This window comes from Balaenoptera borealis (assembly GCF_965194805.1).
Source record: "Balaenoptera borealis genome assembly, chromosome: 21".
NCBI classification, from domain to species: domain Eukaryota; kingdom Metazoa; phylum Chordata; class Mammalia; order Artiodactyla; family Balaenopteridae; genus Balaenoptera; species Balaenoptera borealis.
The window spans coordinates 13,160,663-13,181,386 of NC_138880.1; the positions used below are offsets into that span (position 1 = coordinate 13,160,663).

Consider the following 20,724-nt stretch of genomic DNA (forward strand, 5'->3'; position numbering starts at 1 on the left):
CTGACTTTGGAAAAGGCTAACTTCTCTTGGCCTCAGTTTTTTCATCAAAATGAGATGGAGAGGGCTACAGGATGTTAACCTCTCTTCTAACTTAAAAATTCCCACTTTGCCACTAGAAACTCCTTATTCTAGTGACCTGCTAACAGGAAAAATCATTATAAATTCCCTCCTTTGCCAACGTTCTAGAAAGTCACAGTTAAGAATGTTGCTTCCACCACTTAGAAAACAGAATAAAGTAATGGAATGTATTAAACTTAATGGAACAATATTTACTTTCACTTCAGAAATGAACAGAATATTCTCCCTTAGAATCTTTGGTGCTTAAAAGTTATAAACTAAAAAAAAAATTAAAAAAAAAGTTATAAACTACAGTGAAGTGTAAAAACAACACACAGGCTGGTTAGGAGAAAGGTGTCCATACAGCCTGGTTTGCTGGGATACTCTCAGTTTATCCTGTCATCACAGCATAGTTATTAATAGCTTGCACCTTTTAATTTTCAAAAGCAAACTGGTGTGGGTGATAAATTACCCTGTCACTCAGTTATATCAAGTTCTTAACTCATGAAACTTGTTCTTTCAGTTGGCAAATCTTGGTTTCTTTGGTAATAAGTGCCAAATTTGGTTAAAACAAGCAACAAAATGTAAATTAATCTTGTGACTATAAATTTAGGAATGCCTTAGACATGTACTTCAATGGTGTCACAGCTACAAATTCAAAGAACTATATCTGCTTCTAAATTTGGGTGGTATAGTTAATCTATGTACTCTATAATATCATGCTTCATTCATTCATTCATTCATTCACTAACTCCAAATAGTTCCTGAGTGTCTACTATGTGCTGATCTTTGTGAAAGGGCTGGGGAGAAAGTAATGGGAAGATCCAACATGTCTCACATTTCTCACAGTCCCTCTTATTTGAATTTCATAGACTTTTAAGGCTGATGTAAAGCTTTCTACCTGGCTGCTCTTTCTTGAGACTCATTTTGTCAGATTCTCTCCAAATGGGAATCTTTATGCAAAATGAGTTAATGATTTTTTGCTATTTTTGAACTTACTGAAATAATATGGTGTGAAGCACTGTGGGTTTACGCCAGTTGTCGCAGGGTGATAAGTGATTAGAAGAAAAAAAAGCACTGAGAACAGTGAGGAAAATGAGAGTCCTACAACCACCAGGTGGCATTTCTCACCACTTAGCTAATAAAGAGAATTCATGAAAACATTAAGGGAAAAAGGTTTTCTCAGCCATTGCTTGACGAACATCCTGTGCTACAGTGAATCATCCCAAGAAATGAAAAGAATCTAATGGAGTCCACAGCCTGACATAATAAAAGACTTAATTCAACACTGAAAAGTGTTTCAGAACTGCATAAAACATTTAAAACTCCTCTAACACAATCCTTCTAGAATCAAAGGCCCAGGAAAGGATTAAAGAAAGCAATCTTCCTAGTTTCTAAAAGCTTACTTTAAACCGTTCTAAATTAATAGAAAGCAGTCCTCAAGGAACCTGAGCCTAGTGACTTTCACCATACATATATCTTCTTTCTCTATACAGGTACTATTAACACTATTAATCTTTCTATATTATTCATACTGTTCCATACACCATTTATTGTTTGGTACTATTGCTTCTACTTTTATAGGTAATTCTGAATCTAAACTCCTTTACTGGACTATGTGCTACTTTAGGGCAGAAACTATTTTAAACTTCTTTCGAATCATTTGCTTTAGAAACTAGCATAGTGTCCCACTGTGGAGCACTGCCCGGCCCTACCACTCACTGCCTGTGTGGGAAAGTTACTTCTCACATTCTCAGCTTTCTCATCGAAATTCATTTATTCATTTACCCCATTACTTATGGAACACTCACTATGTGCCAGGTACTGTTGTAGATTTTATAAACCAAATCAGCAAAAAACCCTCCCCACAAAGAATATTCTGGTGGGGACCCACAGGCAATAGACAAAATGTATTATTAATACATTAAGTTAAACAGTGATAAGTGCGATTTTAAAAACAGGAAAGGAATATGAGGAAAGCTGATGGCTGGGGGAGAGGGGTTAATTTGAAATTTTGAATATGGTGGCCCAGGAGGCCTAAAAAAAAAGGTAATATTTCAGCAGACTTGAGAAAAGTGAGGGATACATCATATGAACTACCCAGGGGAAAATTATTCAGGGAGAGGGAAGAGTGGGAGCAAAGCCCTAAGGTAGGAGCACAGTTGGCACCTTTGAAGAATATCAACGAAAACAAACAGTGAGGATAGAAGCCAGTGAATGAGGAGACAAGTAGCAGAGGATGAGGTCAAAGAGAAAATAAAGTCCAGATCATTTACGATATGTAGTGTCTTTATTTAGAGTGAAATGGTCTGCAACCAGAGGGTTCTGAGCAGAAGACATGATCTGTCTGACTTACATTTTCAAAGTATCGCTCTGGATGCTGTACTGAAATAGACTAAGGAGGGTGAGAGTGAAAACAGACCAACCAGGAGACTGCTGTAGTAGCCAGGTGAAAGGAGACGGTGGCTTGTACCAGGGTGGTAGCAGGGATCAAGAGAGAAGTGATCAGATTCTGTACATATTCTGAAGACCTCATGAGATTTCTTTACTGTTTAAATGTGGGGCAGACTGTAAGAGAAAAAGAAGGGTGGAAGAAAATTCCAAAAATCTTGGCCTGAGCACCAGAAGGATGCAGCTGCTACTCAATGAGATGGGGGAGATTGAGGGAAGAGCTGTTCTGGGATGGGGAGAATATCAGGAAGTTAAGAATAGCTTACGTTTCAGATGCCTGTCAGGCATCTAAGTAGAGAGACGGTGAACAGGCAGCTAACGTTTATGTAAGAGTGTGTGTGTATATATACGTATATTAATCCATAAAATGATTAAAATAAAAAATAGTAATAATAACAGCAAATGCTAAAAAGGAGGGAGAGAAACTGAACCACTCATACATTGCTGGTATCAATTCAGGGTGAGGATATAAATCTGGGAGTTGTCAGCATATAGATTTTAGTTAAAACCATATGTTGGATGAAATGACCAAGGAAGTAAGTACAGAGAGGAAAGAGAATAGGTCCAATGACTAAGGTTTCAGGCATGCCAATGTTAAAAGGGCAGGGAGATGAAAAGAAATAAGCAGAGGAAATTGAGAAAGAAGAGATAATAAGGAAGGAAGAGAACCAGAGAGTGTGCTATCTTACTGGTAAGAGAAGAACTGTTTCAAGAGGAAGGTAATGAAACTAGTGGGCAGTGGGGAGGGGCGACATAGGGGTAAGGGAGTGGGAGGTACAAACTACTGGGTGTAAGATAGGCTCAAGGATGTATTGTACAACACAGGGAATAGAGCCAATATTTTGTAATAACTGTAAATAGAGTGTAACCTTTAAAAATTATATTAAAAAAATTTTTTTAAAAAGAAGAAAGTAATGAAGATATTTATGTTGCTGGATTGTTATGAGGGTTAACCAAGATAAAAACACTGACCCAAGGCCAGTCCCATAGTTGGAGCTCAATTCACATTACTTTGATTCTCTTCCAATATATCCTTACTAAGTGTTACATTCAAGTTTTTTGTTCATTTGTTTTGTTTTATTGTAATGTCTGCTCCAATCAAATCTTTATGAGAAGAGCTAACAAAAAAGAAACCATATTTAAGATAGCTCTCAAAAAGCACGCTTAATAAGAAATGAGGTTGAACTAGATAATCTATCAAAAGAATAACAAATAATTTCTAATACTTTTTTTTTGGTTTACTCACATAAGCCAGTTCCAAAAGGTGACAAACCATACAACTCAATTTATTTAACATTGGTGAAATAACAAAATTATACAAATGGAGACCAGATTAGTGGTCACCAGGGGTTAGGGTTAGGGGTGATGGGAACGGTGGGTATGCCTGTAAAAGGACGGCTCCAGGGAGCCTATGGTAATGGAATAGTTCTGTACCTTGATTGCAATGGTAGTTATACAAACATACATATGAGATAAAACTATATAGGACAATATACATACATACCCATACACACTTATAAAACTAGTGAACTAAGAACAAACTGTAGCAATGTCATATACCTACTTGATACTATACTACAGTTATTCAAGATATTACCACTGGGGAAACAGTACATAGAACATTCCTGTACATTTTTTTTTTTTTTTACAATTGCCTGTGAATCCATAATTTTTCAAAATAAAAAATAAAATGGATGCGAATATTATAAGTTTTTAAGCTCTTTGTATAAAATATGCCATTCATATAGAACACTCATGTAAAACTTTCCTGTTCTTTATAATTAGGAAAGAAAGTGTGAGAACCAGAAAAAGTTTGCCAAGTCCTGCTCTATAGTATTCCTCAATAAATTACATGCCAACCTTAGAAGGAAGTCAAGGTTAGAATTTTTTTAAAAAATCTTTCACCTGCTTACATCATCCATTTGCCCTTTCATAGAGGAATCTTCAGCTTTTTGGCCATTCCCCAATCCTGGACTCTCCCTTGGTAAGAAAGTCATTTCAAGACATTGCACTTGACAAAGCTTACCGATGGGAGTACTGCCTTTATGGAGCCCAAAGTTCTGAATGAACTTCTAAAATCATGTCCCCACTCAGAAATACAGTGAGCTTCATCCACAGCAATAAGTGTGATACCTATAAAAAAAGAAAAATATGTAAATGGAGAAAATAAAGTTCAAAAAAAGTAATACACGCATCTAAATTGTTACCACCATCTTCATTAGAATACATAAATATTACAGAAAGTAGTATAAATAATTCAAATCAAAGTATTTGGTTCATATAAAAATATAAGCATAAATAACATCAGATAACACCAAAAATCATTATTGAAAATAGGTAAAGGGAGATATATGGATAAAAGGCATATGGATAAAAGAGAGAAATATATATTTTTCAAACAACATATTTATTGAATTTTAACTTTCATCATTATTCCTCAGAGAAATTAGTTACTATTACTTTGTCCTCAAAGCTATCACTCATTTGCAACGATAATGCCCTAAAAAAAAGAGCTGTTCTATTTCTCTTTGGTAATACGTTCAATTTTATCTCATGGATTAGCTATCAAAAGAGATAGAGAGGCTTCCCTGGTGGCTCAGTGGTTAAGAATCCTTCTGACAATACAGAGGACACGCGTTCGAGCCCTGGTCTGGGAAGATCCCATATGCCGTGGAGCAACTAAGCCTGTGCACCACAACTACTGAGCCTGTGCTCTAGAGCCTGTGAGCCACAACTACAACTACTGAGCCCGTGTGCCACAACTACTGAAGCCCGTGCACCCAGAGCCCGTGCTCCACAAAAAGAGAAGCCACCTCAGTGAGAAGCCCACGCACCACAACAAAGAGTAGCCCCCGCTCACCACAACTAGAGAAAGCCCGTGCGCAGCAACGAAGACCCAACACAGCCAAAAATAAAATAAATAAGTAAATACAGTAAAAACAACAAAAAAAAGAGAGATACAAAGACTCAGCGTATTTCATACTAAGATTAAATGCATCACTGTCCGTGACTGATCACATATTACACTGCAGAGTTCCTCTGTAATGCCAGTTCTGGAAGACGGATGACATCCACGTTTTCTAATATAAAATGGTAAGGGAAGAACTAAATCTCATTACGTACAAAGTAGGTAAGAAGGAATGTACTTTGTTCTCTTCCCCTAGCAACGCCTCTACTCTGCCCTCACGCCACATACCCACACTGAAACAGAATCAACAGTGTGTAGTAATGCATTTCAGAAAAGGGCTTTATTATATAATCATTCACTAAAACGTCTTCAGATATTCCAAAGTAGTGACAGTAGTGCTTTTGCCCTCGATCACCAAATTAATACTTAAGACAAAAATAACTTTTCCCTTCAATGGGGATGATCACTACTTGATGCTTATCTGAGAATTTATAATGTTTTGCCACTAGTGAGATGATTAAAAACACGTGCTCTAGAGTCAGACTACCTAGATGCATAACCTGGCTTACTATTTATATTACCTTAAGCATGTTACTTAAGCTTCCAAGTGTCAGTTTCCCACAAGTATAAGGTAGGTGATAAAAGTACCTAACATTTTTTAGTTACTCTGAAGATTAAATTAGATCATTCACGTAAAATGCTAAGATAGGGGCTGGCATGAAAGACAGCTCAATAAAAAAAAATAAGCTATTATTATTATAGTTATTAAATTCCCACTATGTTCCAAACACTTTTCTAGGTATAAAATGATTAGTAAAATACAATCCATGATTTTGAGGAGCTCACAATTCTAAAAGAGGAGACAGACAAGCAAATAATTACAATTCATTGAGATTACCAAGTACAATGAGTTGGAGAAGAAAAAGAAAGAAAGAAAGAAAGAAAAAAAAGAAACCTACTAAATATGAACAAGTACAGGTTGATCACATCAAATTTCTATTTCCTGAGTGGCTGGGACAAATTCAATGTTACCACTATACTTATTTGGGTTTAGAAACTACATGACCCAGATTTTAAATTAAATAAATTAAAACAAAGATGACAGCTCCTCCTTTATTTTAAAACCTTCCTTATAATTATAGGTTTGACTAACTAGCTTATTTTAATAAGAATTTTTATTTATTTATTTATCTATTTTTATTATTTTATGTATTTATTTATTTTTGGCTGCATTGGGTCTTCGTTGCTGCATGTGGGCTTTCTCTAGTTGCGGTGAGCGGTGGCGCCTCTTAGTTGCGGTGCACAGGCTTCTCATTGCGGTGGCTTCTCCTGTTGTGGAGCACGGGCTCTAGGCATGCGGGCTTCAGTAGTTGTGGCACATGTGCTCAGTAGTTGTGGCTCGCAGGCTCTAGAGTGCAGGCTCAGTAGTTGTGGTGCACGGGCTTAGTTGCTCCGCAGCATGTAGGATCTTCCCGGACCAGGGCTCGAACTCATGTCCCCTGCATTGGCAGGCGGATTCTTAACCACTGCGCCACCAGGGAAGTCCAACTAACTAGCTTTTAATGGAGTTAAACTTTGCCCTTCACAAGCAGCTGAGGCAAGCTTCTGCCAACTTCCACATTAAACGTGCAAGTCCAAGTGTCTGCCCAGGTCCAGGACATATTTCATTTTGGCACACCTGTCATTCAAGCCTACTTCCAAAGTTACAAGACAATTACAGGTGTGTTTGCTTTTAAGCAGTCTCTATGTAAAATTCTGTTTGCTGCTTCTGTTATAAACCCATATTACTTAAATAATAACACATCATAAAAATCATAAATCTTAATAGCTAAATGTCAAACTATTGTACAAATAAAATTCTAAGTATATTCACTGCTGCAAGCGTTTTATAAATTCCTGCAAATAAAAGTTAAATGAAAGTATTTCAGAAAGAATTTATTCTATTTTGTTCAACATTGACAGTCAACCAAAAAGAGCATTTTCATCCATTTTATGCAGAGTACGCAGCTCTAATAATTGCAGTGTTCATAATTTAATCCTTTAGAAAAAATTAAAATAGAGAAATAGAACTACCTGTCAAAAGGATCTAAGTCAATACTGGATTAACTCCACCACAGAAACAAAACAAATACTAAAATGGAAAAAAACATATCCAGACCACTATGGACATAGACCCTAACTTTTGCAGTAAAACCATGGAATTTATATATCTAGGGTTGTTGGGTTTAATCGAAAGTGAAATATTCATAAGAACTTCATACAACCTAATAGGACACACACCAAATTTGTTTTCCATTTAAGGCAAAAATATAACATGCCAATAGGGGAGTTTAACAGCTGATGGATGCAATTTTTGATAATATATTTAATCAAATGCTAATTTCTGCCCTCATTCTTTTGTTGATATTTAACACATATTAAAAGATAAGTATTTGTTTTCACTATATTGTTAGAACAATTGTTAAATGCTTTCCTAGAGTTATATGCAAGTAACCATTAAATGAGACACTGCAATGTTAAAAAACTACCTGTTAGGAATTTTTTTAATATATAATTATAAAATGAGATCATATTACATTAGAAAGCTAAGATTGTTTGGTTCAACTGAATGTTTGAAATATGTGCAATTACAATAGAAGCCGTGACTGCAACTCTTGGATAGCTGAGCCTAACCATCAAGAAGCGAAAAACCGACAGAAATGTTTTAATCACAAAAGAAAAAAAAATGATACCAGCTTTTAACTAATTCTATATTTACATTTTCTGGACACAGACTCTGACTTACTAGCTAATTTTTTTAATTAATCATACTCACTGATAGCAAATAATCAAAGGTACTGTGGTTTCCAACCTGACTACACATCAGAATCACCTGTGAAAAAACTACAGCTGCCACAGCCTCGTGCCAGGTGCATTAAATCACAATTTTCAAGGTTTGAGGATCTGACATTTTTCTAAAGTTTGAAAGGTGATTCTCATGAACAACAAGGGTAGAGAACCACTACACTGACTTAATTTAGATTCAGAATATGAAAAAGAGGAAATTACAATTTCACAGAATCTAAGATTCAATATTTATTCAACAATACATTTAAATGCCTACTATGTGCCAGGCACTGCACTCGGGAAATATAAAGAAATAAGAACGGCATTTTTCCCTGAAAAGTTTACAGTCTAGCAGAAGAAAACAGATATATAGACAGGTAATTACAATGCAGGAGCCTAATTTCTATGGCAGAGGGAATTATAGAATACTTTGGGATAGGACAGGAGAGACACCATGTTGGAGAGGCAGAAATTTCCTGGAGGAGATAAGGTTTGAAATAAACTTTAAGAGAAGTAAAATCAGGTATCCATTCATAAGTTTAACTTTAAAGAATATCTCAATTTAATAAATACTTATAACAATTCTATCATACCACTTACCAATATTAGCCTGCAGTTGCTGGAGTAGGTCCAAGTTACTTGAACAGAATTCTGGAGTTATGTACACAATTCGGTATTTGCCTCTGTAAAAACAAACAAAGAAACAGGAAATGTAAAAACAATCACCCAATGAATACACCTGAAAACCATAACACCTGATAATTTTTTAAATAATGTATTATGCCACTTATTAAAAACAAAATGAATGTTATATGTATGTAGAGATGCACATATTCTGGTTCTTTGATTTCACTTCAATGCATCAAAACAAATGTTGGCAATACCAGCCAGGGAGTACTCAGCATAAGGTGCCATTAGAAGCCAGATTCTGATTTCCAGCAGTCTAGCCCCAAAACCACAGTGGCCTGAGTTAAATGATCAAGCCTAGAGTAAACCTTTTATGTGTTAGCAATCCACCCATTATCCTACCCTTGACTCCCATCTCCATGATTAAATCCATAGCACCCATGATTCTCCTGTGTACTCTGCTGTCTTGCCTACATCTTCTTGGGCCAGGGACAGACAGCATATGAAAGTCAAGTCAGTTAGTCTCTGTCCTAGAATTTGGGGGTCTAACCAAGAAACAACCCGTCAGTCTCCAAGTGACAAGACCTGTAACATGTTAAAAAAAAAAAAAAAAGAAGCTGCAGAGCAATCTATTTTGTGACTAGAAAAGCAGAGAATGCTCACCTCCTCAGAGAGAAGAATGAGGAATACACACAGAGGCTATGGATAAAAAGAAAGCCCTACTGTATTTTTAATACCCATTCCAGTCTCTTCCTGAGGGCTGGCTAATTTCTTTTCAGAGGGGTCCACAAGACATTCTTGTATCCTTAATATAAAATTCAGTATTTGCTTAAACTAATGTGACTGATTTTTATTCTGGGCAGATAGAATCCTAATTAAGACAATGTATGCAATAAAGGTTAGGGCTAGGGCAAAATTTGTATAGAGCCTCTTTTCCATTCTACCAAATGAAGACATAGATCAAATTAAATAAAATGAAACAATGTTCTATATGAAAAGACTATGAAATATTTAATCTACTGTGTGCTAGGCATGGTGCTTTCACTAGGAATTGGAACAAAACAATTAAGAACAGAACAGATACACTTTTAATCTCATGAAATTAACTCAGTAGTCTAATTAACACAGGAAATCGTATAAATACTTAGTTCTGATGCCAGACTATTCAGGTTTGAATCTCAGTTCTACCTCTTACAAGCTAAGTGATCTTAGACAAGTACTTAACTTCGGTGTGCCTCAGTTTCTTCAGTGTGCCTCAGTTTCTTCAGTGTAAAACAATGATAAGAATTATAAAGACAACTAATTCTTAGATATCTAGATTCAAGGTAAACCCAATCAAATCCCAGCTGGCATTTTAATTGAAAAGGTGATATTGAAATACTTATGGAAATACAAAGGACCCAGAATAGACCAAAAACAAAAACAAAAAATTTTTGAAAGAACAAACGTGGAAGACTTGTACTACCTATTTCAAGGCTTATTATAAAGCTATAGTACTCAAGACACCAATCCAGGCAGACAAACAGATTGATAGAACAGAAAATAAAGAGTGTAGCAATAAACCCACATATATTTAGTCAATTTATTTTTCACAAAGGTGCAAAAGAAATACAGTGCAGGGCTTCCTTGGTGGCGCAGTGGTTGAGAATCTCCCTGCCAATGCAGGGGACATGGGTTCAAGTACTGGTCTGGGAAGATCCCACATGCTGCGGAGCAACTAGGCCCGTGAGCCACAACTACTAAGCCTGCGCGTCTGGAGCCTGTGCTCCGCAACAAGAGATGCCCTGATAGAGAGGCCCGCGCACCGCGATGAAGAGTGGCCCCTGCTTGCCGCAACTAGAGAAAGACCTCACACAGAAACGAAGACCCAACACAGCCAAAAATAAATTAATTAATTAATTAATTTTTTTTAAAAAGTTAAAAAAAGAAAAGAAATACAGTGCAGAAAGGATAGTCTTTTCAACAAGTGGAGCTGGAAGAAATGGATATGCCTATGCAAAAAAAAAAAAGAATTGTAATCAATACCTGGTACAATATACAAAATGTACACAAAATGGGTCATAGATCTAAATGTAAAACATAAAACTATAACATTTTTAGAAGGAAATAAAAAAGAAAATATTTGTGATCATGAGTGAGGCACCAAAAAGCAACAGCAAAAGCAAAATCCATAAAACAACAAATGGACAAACTGGACGTTATAAAAATGAAAAAGTGATGCTCTTTAAAGGAACTGTTAAGAGAATGAAAAGAGAAATCATAAACTAAGAGATGTTTGCCAACCATATACCAAATGAAGGATTTATATTCAGAATATACAAATGACTATCAAAATTCATAAGAAAAAAACAACAATAAGGAATAGGCAAAAGATGTAAATAAACACTTCCTCAAAGATATACAGATGGCTAATAAGTATATGAAAAGATGCTCAACATCATTAGTCATTAAGGAAATGCAAATTAAAAACACACTGACATCCTATTAGAATGGCTAAATTTAAAGACTGGCCATACCAAGTGATGGCAGAGATGGGGAGGAATTGGAACTCTAAGACACTGCTGGTGGGAATGTGAAATGGTATAACCACTCTCAAAAAAGTCTGGCAGTTTCTCAAAAAGTTAACACAGAATTATCATATGACTCAGCAATCCTACTCCTAGGCATGTACACAGAAGAACTGAAAACATATGTTCCCATAAAAACTTATACACAAATATCCATAGTACCATTATTCATAACAGCCAAAAAGTAGAAACAACCTAAATGTCCAGCACTGATGAATGAATAAATAAAATATGATATGTCCATACAATGGAATATTATTCATCCACAAAAAGAAATGAAGTACTGATAACATTACACTAAGTGAAAGAAGCCAGACACATAAGGCCACATCCTGTATGAGCCCATTTATATGAAACGTCCAAAATAGGCAAATCATTGAGACAGAAAGATTAGTGACTGGAAAGGAGTGAAGGAGAGGACAATAGGGAGTGACTGCTTCATGACATGGAGGTTTTGGGGGTGGGTTCTGAAAATGTTCTGGAATTAGATAGTGGTGATGGTTGTACAACATTGTGAATGTACTAAAAGCCACTGAACTGTACACTTTGAAAATAATTAAAATGGTGAATATTATATTATGTAGATTTACCTCAATTAGAATAAAAAGGTTAAACATATATCCACTACATGACCCAGTCATTCCACTCCTTGGTTTATACCAATGACATGAGAATATATGTCCATACAAAAATCTGTATACACTGGGACTTCCCTGGTGGCACAGTGGTTAAGAATCCACCTGCCAATGCAGGGGACATGGGTTTGAACTCTGGTCTGGGAAGATCCCACATGCCGTGGAGCAACTAAGTCCATGCGCCACAACTACTGAGCCTGAGCTCTAGAGCCCGTGAGCCACAACTACTGAGCCCACGTGCCACAACTACTGAAGCCCGTGCGCCTAAAGCCTGTGCTCCTCAACAAGAGAAGCCACCACAATGAGAAGCCCACGCACCACAACAAAGAGTAGCCCCCGCTCACCGCAACTAGAGAAAGCCTGCGCACAGCAACAAAGACCCAACGCAGCCAAAAATAAAATAAAAAATAAAAATAAAGAAATAAAATAAAAAGATATATAGGAATGTTCATAGCAGATTTATTAGTAATTTTCCAAAACTAGAAACAGCTTAAGTGTCCATCAATAAGGAAATGAAAACACAACTGTGGTAATTTCATATAATAAAATACCACTGATTTTTTTTTTTTTAAACTACTGATACATGCAAGAACATGCGGAACTGTCAAAACATGATGCTGAAGGAAAGAAATCTTAAAAGAGTTCCCATTGTATGACTTCATTTATATGAAGTTCTATAACAGACAAAACAAAAGCATGGTAGAAAAAATTAAAACAGTGGTTCACTTTAGGATGGTGAATAGAAGGACAGACTGGGATGGAACATGAAGGAACTCTCTGGAGTGACAGTAATATTCTATATCTGGCTAGGAGTTTAGGTTACATATTTGTATGCATTTATTAAATCTCAGTAAATGTATGTGTGTGTGAATGTGTATTTATATATGCATATACATGTTAATACCTATATACACACACCTCTGTGTGCCTGAGACATTATTCTTGTTAGGAATTATGTCATGACAGGATTGGTGGGGCAAGAGATCTAGAAACCAGTCCCCACTCAGCCATTAATTCATTAGGTGACTTTGGGCAAATTCTTTTCTCTGGGCCTCAGTTTCCTCATCTGTGAAATGAGACAATACTAGATACTCTCCAAGTTCTCTTCCAAAACAAAATTTTATGATTCTATCATAATAATGCTAGCCTTCCAGTCTAAGAACTGAACATAACAGATTTCTTTGAGTTTGAAAGATTTTTAAATTAACAGTTACATAAATATACTATAAAAAGGAAGTATATTTTTAAATTATGGATATTTTGCCCATGCATTAAATAAAAATTTTTTGTGTACAAAATTTTCCCACATACCACAGACACTTGACCACATGATCAGAAATCATATAAATTACTTACAATTTAATATCCTCTAGAACATTTTTTGACTGTGCTGATCCAAGAAAGCAAGCTGGAATGTTGGACATTCTGTAAGAAGAAAAACAAATATTCTGGAACCATGTGCACACTACAAATATCAACTTCATTTTTAAGTGAGAAAGAACAAAGAAATATAAAGATGTACATCCTCGTCTTTGCAATCTCTTTTTGTAACTCACTAATTTGATAAATAAATTCCTTCGAAGGCTGTATTAGAAGACAGGCTGTTAAGGTGGGTTTTCCAAAAAGATTGCAGGCTCAGATTAAAGAAGTTTAAAATTTTTCACAACTAAAAACTACACGTCCATGTATATACTTCACACTAGGCTAAAGAAGGGTAACCAAAAGAGAAAAGAATTTTGTGATATGTAGTGTAAACTGGCATAAAATTTGCTTTTTAAAAATTTTTTTCGGGGCCATCTGGTAGCCTTGAATTACAGAGAACTCAAGAAAGAAGATAAGCTCTTCCACTAAAGTGTCATTTATTACTAATAAAGACAAAGCAACACTTTTAGCAATGCGTTACTGCGAACTAGATTTTAACATACATGAAAAATCAATTATTTCCTTCACAGGAGGAAAAACAAAGGGTGGTAATGTGGCAATGAAAGCATGACTCACTCAAGCTGGAGCACTTGGTCTTCCATCAAAGAAATAAGGGGAGAGATGACAAGGCCAATCCCGCCTACATAAACAGGTGGATACTGGAAGCACAAACTCTTTCCATACCCTTAAAATAAAAATAATACATTCAGACAAATAAAACTAAATCCTTGGTACTTTGATTTCTTCTTACGATGTACTTGTATGAGGTGAACAGTCACTACTAATGTGCTACCTTCCTAAGAGTTAATTCATGCATAAATTTGAGCATCTACCCTCAGCTCACTCTCTTCTATATTTTACACCATTTGTATACATATTTGTATTTTGAGAGTTTATGGAAAGACTAAGCATGTCAAAACCTTGAAGTTTTATTTTTTAAAGGATTAGATTACTTGCTTAAGTACAACTTACCAGTTGCCATGACAACAACATTATCTCTTCTTTCTTCCAGTACAGAATGAATCACTTTCCACTGAACCCTGGAAGATGGAAAGCAAAAAGCTGCTCTGTTTTACTAACAAGAAACCCAATGGACAAGTTGAAATCCATTTAATTTTTTCACTTCCTCCAGAATTTTGTTTACATTTTTGAGCTTCAATAAAAATATATGTACCGTGGAACTTGAAAACAAAAGCCCCATTTGACCAACCTCCCATTCAAGCTGACTGAACAACTAGGACTTCTGTTCATATTTGTATTAAATTTTATTATGTATAGCTAAAGTATAACATAAATTCCAGCTTCATCCTAGATATCCAACAGAGTCACTGATTTAAAATAAACAAGAGAAATGCTCTAGGTGAAAGGATTGACCAAGAAGGGAAATGAGGGAACTTTTTGGAGTGATTGTAATGTTCCATATTTTTAAAAGGGTTTAGGTTACATGTACACTTAAGATTTGCAAACGTTAAACACCTAAGGTTTAACCATTTCCTTATATGTAAATTTTAGCTCAAAAGTAAAAAAATAAAATAAGTAAATAAATATTTAACTATAGTTAATCATTTACATGCTAAAGTAATTAGGGGGAAGTGTAAGGATGTCTACAATTTACCTTGAGATGCATTTTAAAAATTGAATGGATTAAAAAGTGGATAGAGAGAAAATCAATATATAATAAAGTATAATAAAATGTTAATAGTGAATTAATGGTGAATATACAACTATTCATAGTAAAAAAATAACAACTCTAATGTATCTTTGAAATTTCTTTTAATAAAATGTTGAGGGAAAAATCAATTGGAAAGGTGATCTTAAATTCACTGATATGTACATTTATGTGCATTTTTCTATGTGTAGGACATAGTTTAATTTTTTTTTAACTTTTTAAGATCAAAAGGAAAAATGAAAGAAATGCTTCCATGGATTAAATTTTAAATTCCCAGAATAGAAAAAATACAGTCCAGAGTTTTACATTCTTATTAGCTTTATTCAACTTCACTTGTTCTTCATCTCATTTGTATTCCTCTCATTTTAACACTTATAAATGTGCCCCCCTGGATGTAAATACCTTTGAATATGTTCAAACTGATATGATTATCACTGTTTTTCAAACTATTGTCTCATGAATTTCTATTACAACAACATGCTTTGGACAATGAGATGCACAAAACAGGCACATAGATACGTATATAATAAAATACAAGTCAGCATTAAATTAAGATTAATTTATTAATGTCTCTATCCAGAACTCTCTATAGTAAAGAAAACCATTTTCCACACTTATAAAAACAATCTGCAGATATGACTTTTACATAAATATTACTTCAAAATAATTTTGTAGTCACTTAGAAAAAATATAGTGTGGCACGTATAAACTATAATGAAGTTGTACTTTTACTGTTAAATGGATGGATTATTTGCCTTTTTTCCTTTGTGAAGAAAACAGTAAATATGCAATTTAATTAACTGAGATTATACTCACGGCTTAAAACTAGAATGGCCAAAGTAGGTCTTGAGGCAATTAATTTGCTTTGCAGTAGGTCCTGGTAACCAACAGTCTTAAAATAAAATGGGCATTTATGTTAAAATAGAAGTACACAAAGTGAGAGGGAGTAAGTTTTATTTCATTGACTTCTTTTAAAGAATATAGTGGTAGGTACCAAAGGTCACTGTTGTCTTTTAAATCCACCCAATTTTGTCCTCTGGGTACCAGTCATGACTCCAGGTAAACCCTTTGATTAATTACCTAATACTAAGGATTAGAACTTTGTTGTGATTCAGTTTGCCAGCCCCGTAAAAAAACAATGTTTTGGGGCTTCCCTGGTGGCGCAGTGGTTGAGAATCTGCCTGCCAATGCAGGGGACATGGGTTCGAGCCCTGGTCTGGGAAGATCCCACATGCCACGGAGCAACTGGGCCCGTGAGCCACAACGACTGAGCCTGCGTGTCTGGAGCCTGTGCTCCACAACAGGGGAGGCCGCGATGGTGAGAGGCCCGCGCACCGTGATGAAGAGTGGCCCCCACTTGCCGCAACTAGAGAGAAAGCCCTCGCACAGAAACGAAGACCCAACACAGCAAAAAATAAATAATAAATAAAAATTAAAAAAAAAAAAGCATACTTTAAAAAAAGCAAACAAAAAAAACTAACATTTAGAGCCAACAATGGCAAGCAAAACGCCAATCCAAATTTTATAATATAACCAACCTTCAATCAATAGTAAGCAGAAATTACATCACGGTCACAAATACAATCTATAGATAAAACAAGATCTTCATTTTAATTACCACTCCACCAAATCTTTGACCAAAATTCCAACTGCATAGCAGAATGGAATGACATTAATTTTACCCCACTGATTTTCATTTTTTCCTCAGGTTGAAGGGTTCATGAGGGGCAGAGAAAGAGCAAAGCAAAGAGTCAAGATAATTCATTTCTAAACAAATGAATATTTGTCCATATTTAATACAAGAAAACATAGGAAAAAACCTTTTTTAACATTTTCATATATTTCCATCTACAAAATTATTTTAAATTTTCCACATTTTAACATTGATGAAATCTAGCTCTAGAGAGTTCTACTCTATGAGAAGACACCCACAGCTTGTCATAATGAATACCATATCACTTAAATGACAGAAGATTCACTTAGTGGATTCTTTACTAGAGTTTGCATATACAGGATGAAAATTAGTCCATTTTGCTATTTGACACTGTGTCACTTATTTTAAGTAATAAGCTCCTGAACGACAGACACTGTGTACCTATGCCATTTACAATAATGTTTAATATAAGAAATTAATTTATGATTTCTTATTAATGATTTTGATAGACAAAATATAAAATTTAGGATGAAAAGTTTCACATCACCATGTTCACCAAATGACACAACACTTCTATTACTTTACTCTTCTAAACAGTAACATTGTGCTTTATGAAGACCAAAGCACTAAGGGATTTAATGACAAGTTTCTAGGACCTAATTAACTACATGCCACAAAATCATTGACCTCCAAAATGTTTAAAACCTGGACCCTAAATTAAAATCAGTGCTAGGTATCAGAGATGAGTCATTTCAAACATATTACAGGGCTTACCTTCATCAACAACTTCTTCCTCTTCAATAGCTTCATTCTCATCTTCATCTTCTTCTTCAGAAGGAAGACCCAGATTTCTTTCCATTTCTATGCATTTTGAATGATTTGGATCTACTGTGCTACTATTTAGGTTTTCTAAAGACTGAACGTTTAAAAGAATTTTTAAAAGCAAAATCATTGACAGTGTTGTATCTTTTTCAGCAAACACAAAAGGAGTATTATTAACAGAGCCTACAATTTTGTTCAAAGCTGGCAGATGTGCAAGCAATACTACAAAAGAACATGTGTGCTCCAGTTTAAATATGTGCTCAAGAATGGTTGCTAAGGCACAAGGCCAAAGAGGAATACTGCCAGCATAAACAGGGTTCATTAATACCATATAATGAACTGCCCCCAGGGAAAGTTACCATAAATTTTGAATTTAGATTATTTAAAACATTTTTTTCTTTATCGTATTTCAATGCTTTCAATTCCCAAGTGGTAAATGTGGGTTTTAATGTTATTTTTGTAATGAGTTTCTCTGTATCATGTGTCAGTCATATTCTTTTTGAGTAAGCATAAGGTTTAAACTATAAGCAAACAATAAATGTGTTTTTGGACTTGTCAAAACAACAACAACAAAAAGATTGAAATAATTTTAGGAAAGGAATATTACAAATGTGAAATAAAGTTTATTTGTTTTCATTTTGGCTTGATATCTGATTTCTTCCCCTAAATGAAGGTTATCTATTTAACGAATCTAAGGCTATTTTAAAATTGTTTCATCTGTAAAATTTCTGAGAAATAACAGGAAGAATTATTAAACCACAGTTCTCATTTTCTCTTTATATTAAACCTTCCATTTAGTAAGTTTGACTTTAAAGGTTTTTTTAGAAGTGTATTAATTTCAGGCCTACAAAAGGAAAAACAAGTGATTTTCTTCCTGATTTTTTATTCAAGTCGACAAACAGACTTAGAAAAGCATTTTGGAAATAAAGTTCTCTCATATGGGCACCAGGTTGCCTTCTAAGAGGTTCAATATATAATATAAATTTGTGAAAGTCCACAACTATCCTATAAATGCACTACTTTAACAGCACTCCTCGGAGAAATGGCTCATCACTAAAGGAATATGATTTAGTATGTACATTCTTTTATTATTGTTAGCTAATGTTTATTTTAAACACTTAGGAAATGCCAGGCTCTTTAGTAAACTCTTCAAAAGTAACACCTTAATAATAAATACGACTGTTAATTGAGTATCAAAAAGCTAAGAAACTTGCCCAAAGTCACACAGCTAATAAAGGGAAAAGCTAGAATTTGAACCCACATTTACATTCAGAATCCACATTCCTATCACTACCCACTACACTGCCTCAAAATTAAAGAATTAGGAACTTAATCCCATTTCATAAAAAGAAAAATCACATCAACCTAAAGATGAGGACTAACAAGGATGCATAATGGTGAACTTCTATGTTTTTCTTCATTTTTCACTTAATTTAGCAAAATTTAGATTTTTCTTTCTAATTTTCCATCCTTGATTCATAAGACCTGACAAAGAAACCCGAGGTCAGGTGAAGTAGAAAATACATAAATTATAAAATGATATTTTCAACTCTGATAACAAAATAGGGGAAAACTGAACCATTTAAAACATTAGAAAATTATATACAATAGGAAACAGCAAATAAAACCAAAGGAAGTAAAGAAGAATATGGAATGTATAAAAACAGAACTTCCAAATAAAAGTGGATACACATGGATGGGAAGAAAGAGAAACCTGTTTCAATACTGGAGAGCTGAATCACTACCCATGTTCCAGGAAAAGATTAAAAGTAAGTGACCTAAGAGGGAACAAAAAACATACTTCTATGTTTTCTAGTATGTAAAAATTAGTATACTACTCCTACTACTACTACATTATTCATAGACCATACCAAGGTATAAAGAAATATGAAATGGAAAACAAAATCTAATGTTACATAAGTGATAGCAATCTCACTGTGGTGGGACCAGTTTAGAATTAGGCAATATTTTACTTAATTAATGTCTCTTGGAAAGAACTGGAAGTAATTTTCCATAATGTTGAACATACCTTAAGCATCTCCATTTCTAAATCTTCATCACTCTCAATTACATAAGATATATCCTCTTCGTTATCCTTGGAAGACAAAAAAAAAAAATTTCAAACATTAATTTCCAGTATAATTGACTCCATACCCTCTTTTCCACAAAATAAAGTTCCTATATGCTAAATAACTTTAGACTACTTCCTATTCTTCTCTAATAAATAAATTTATAATATATATTTATATGTTTATATGACAGGTAGATAGAAAGGAAGGGAGAGAGGATGGTAGGGAGGAATAAACATAGAAACAAAGAAAGAAACAAAGAACCAAGTAAAAAGAGAAAAAAAGAAATATAATTGGAAAGATAAACAAGATAGACAAACAGACATGAAATAAAGCCCACACTCTCTAAATGAGAGTACAGTGACAAGCTCACCTATGGTTAAAAAAATCTCAAACTGTGTTTCCCAAACTTTTTGAGTACAAGAACCTCTTTGCAATCTTGAAAAATTCTGTACAAAGCCAGGAACTACAGTTGTTCTCTTATAGCCACTGATTTTTAAAAGATAAAAAAAAGCTACTATGATTGTAATAATACCTTTAAATATTGTTATTTTGCAAATAGCATCTACAGGTGTTTGAAAAACAGGGTCAGATAAGTTATTTATTCAGCTATTGCCAATACCTGGCTATGACGAAACTACAATAACATGGCAATCCCCACGAAGCAGGTGTCCAAGGATAGAAACCTGTACAAAAGAAACCCACAAAAGAAATACAGAAGGATCCCAAAAAAAGGCTAATCTTTAAATTGGAAGTAGGAAAAGGAAGTACAGCCTTAATTAACCCGCAAAAATTAAGCTTTAAAAAAGATTTTAAAGTTTTATACAAGGAAAGAAAAAATCTTTTATTTTTTAAATCATTATTTATTTGCTGTGTGGGTCTTTAATGAATTTTTTAAATGCTAATAATTATTACACAATAAAAAATGGCAATAATTGGGGTAAAAGATGTGAGTCAGATCATGAAATCCTGATCACAATTCTATGTCACTGTATGAAACGTATCATTTTAAAGTGA

At 34.6% G+C, this 20,724-nt stretch overlaps 1 protein-coding gene across 8 annotated transcripts in view; it reads right to left on the reverse strand.

The window, feature by feature from the left end:
• Window positions 1-20,724, reverse strand: part of WRN (WRN RecQ like helicase) — a 125,918-nt gene that overhangs the window by 62,102 nt on the left and 43,092 nt on the right. For all 8 annotated transcript variants that reach the window (XM_082374930.1, XM_082374931.1, XM_082374927.1 and 5 more), the window contains 8 exons: window positions 19,668-19,733; window positions 17,591-17,732; window positions 15,979-16,054; window positions 14,466-14,533; window positions 14,070-14,178; window positions 13,428-13,496; window positions 8,843-8,925; window positions 4,535-4,641 (listed from right to left, as the gene is read on the reverse strand). In XM_082374930.1, the coding sequence (XP_082231056.1) occupies window positions 4,535-4,641; window positions 8,843-8,925; window positions 13,428-13,496; window positions 14,070-14,178; window positions 14,466-14,533; window positions 15,979-16,054; window positions 17,591-17,732; window positions 19,668-19,733 (720 nt within the window). The remainder of the gene's footprint in view (window positions 1-4,534; window positions 4,642-8,842; window positions 8,926-13,427; window positions 13,497-14,069; window positions 14,179-14,465; window positions 14,534-15,978; window positions 16,055-17,590; window positions 17,733-19,667; window positions 19,734-20,724) is intronic.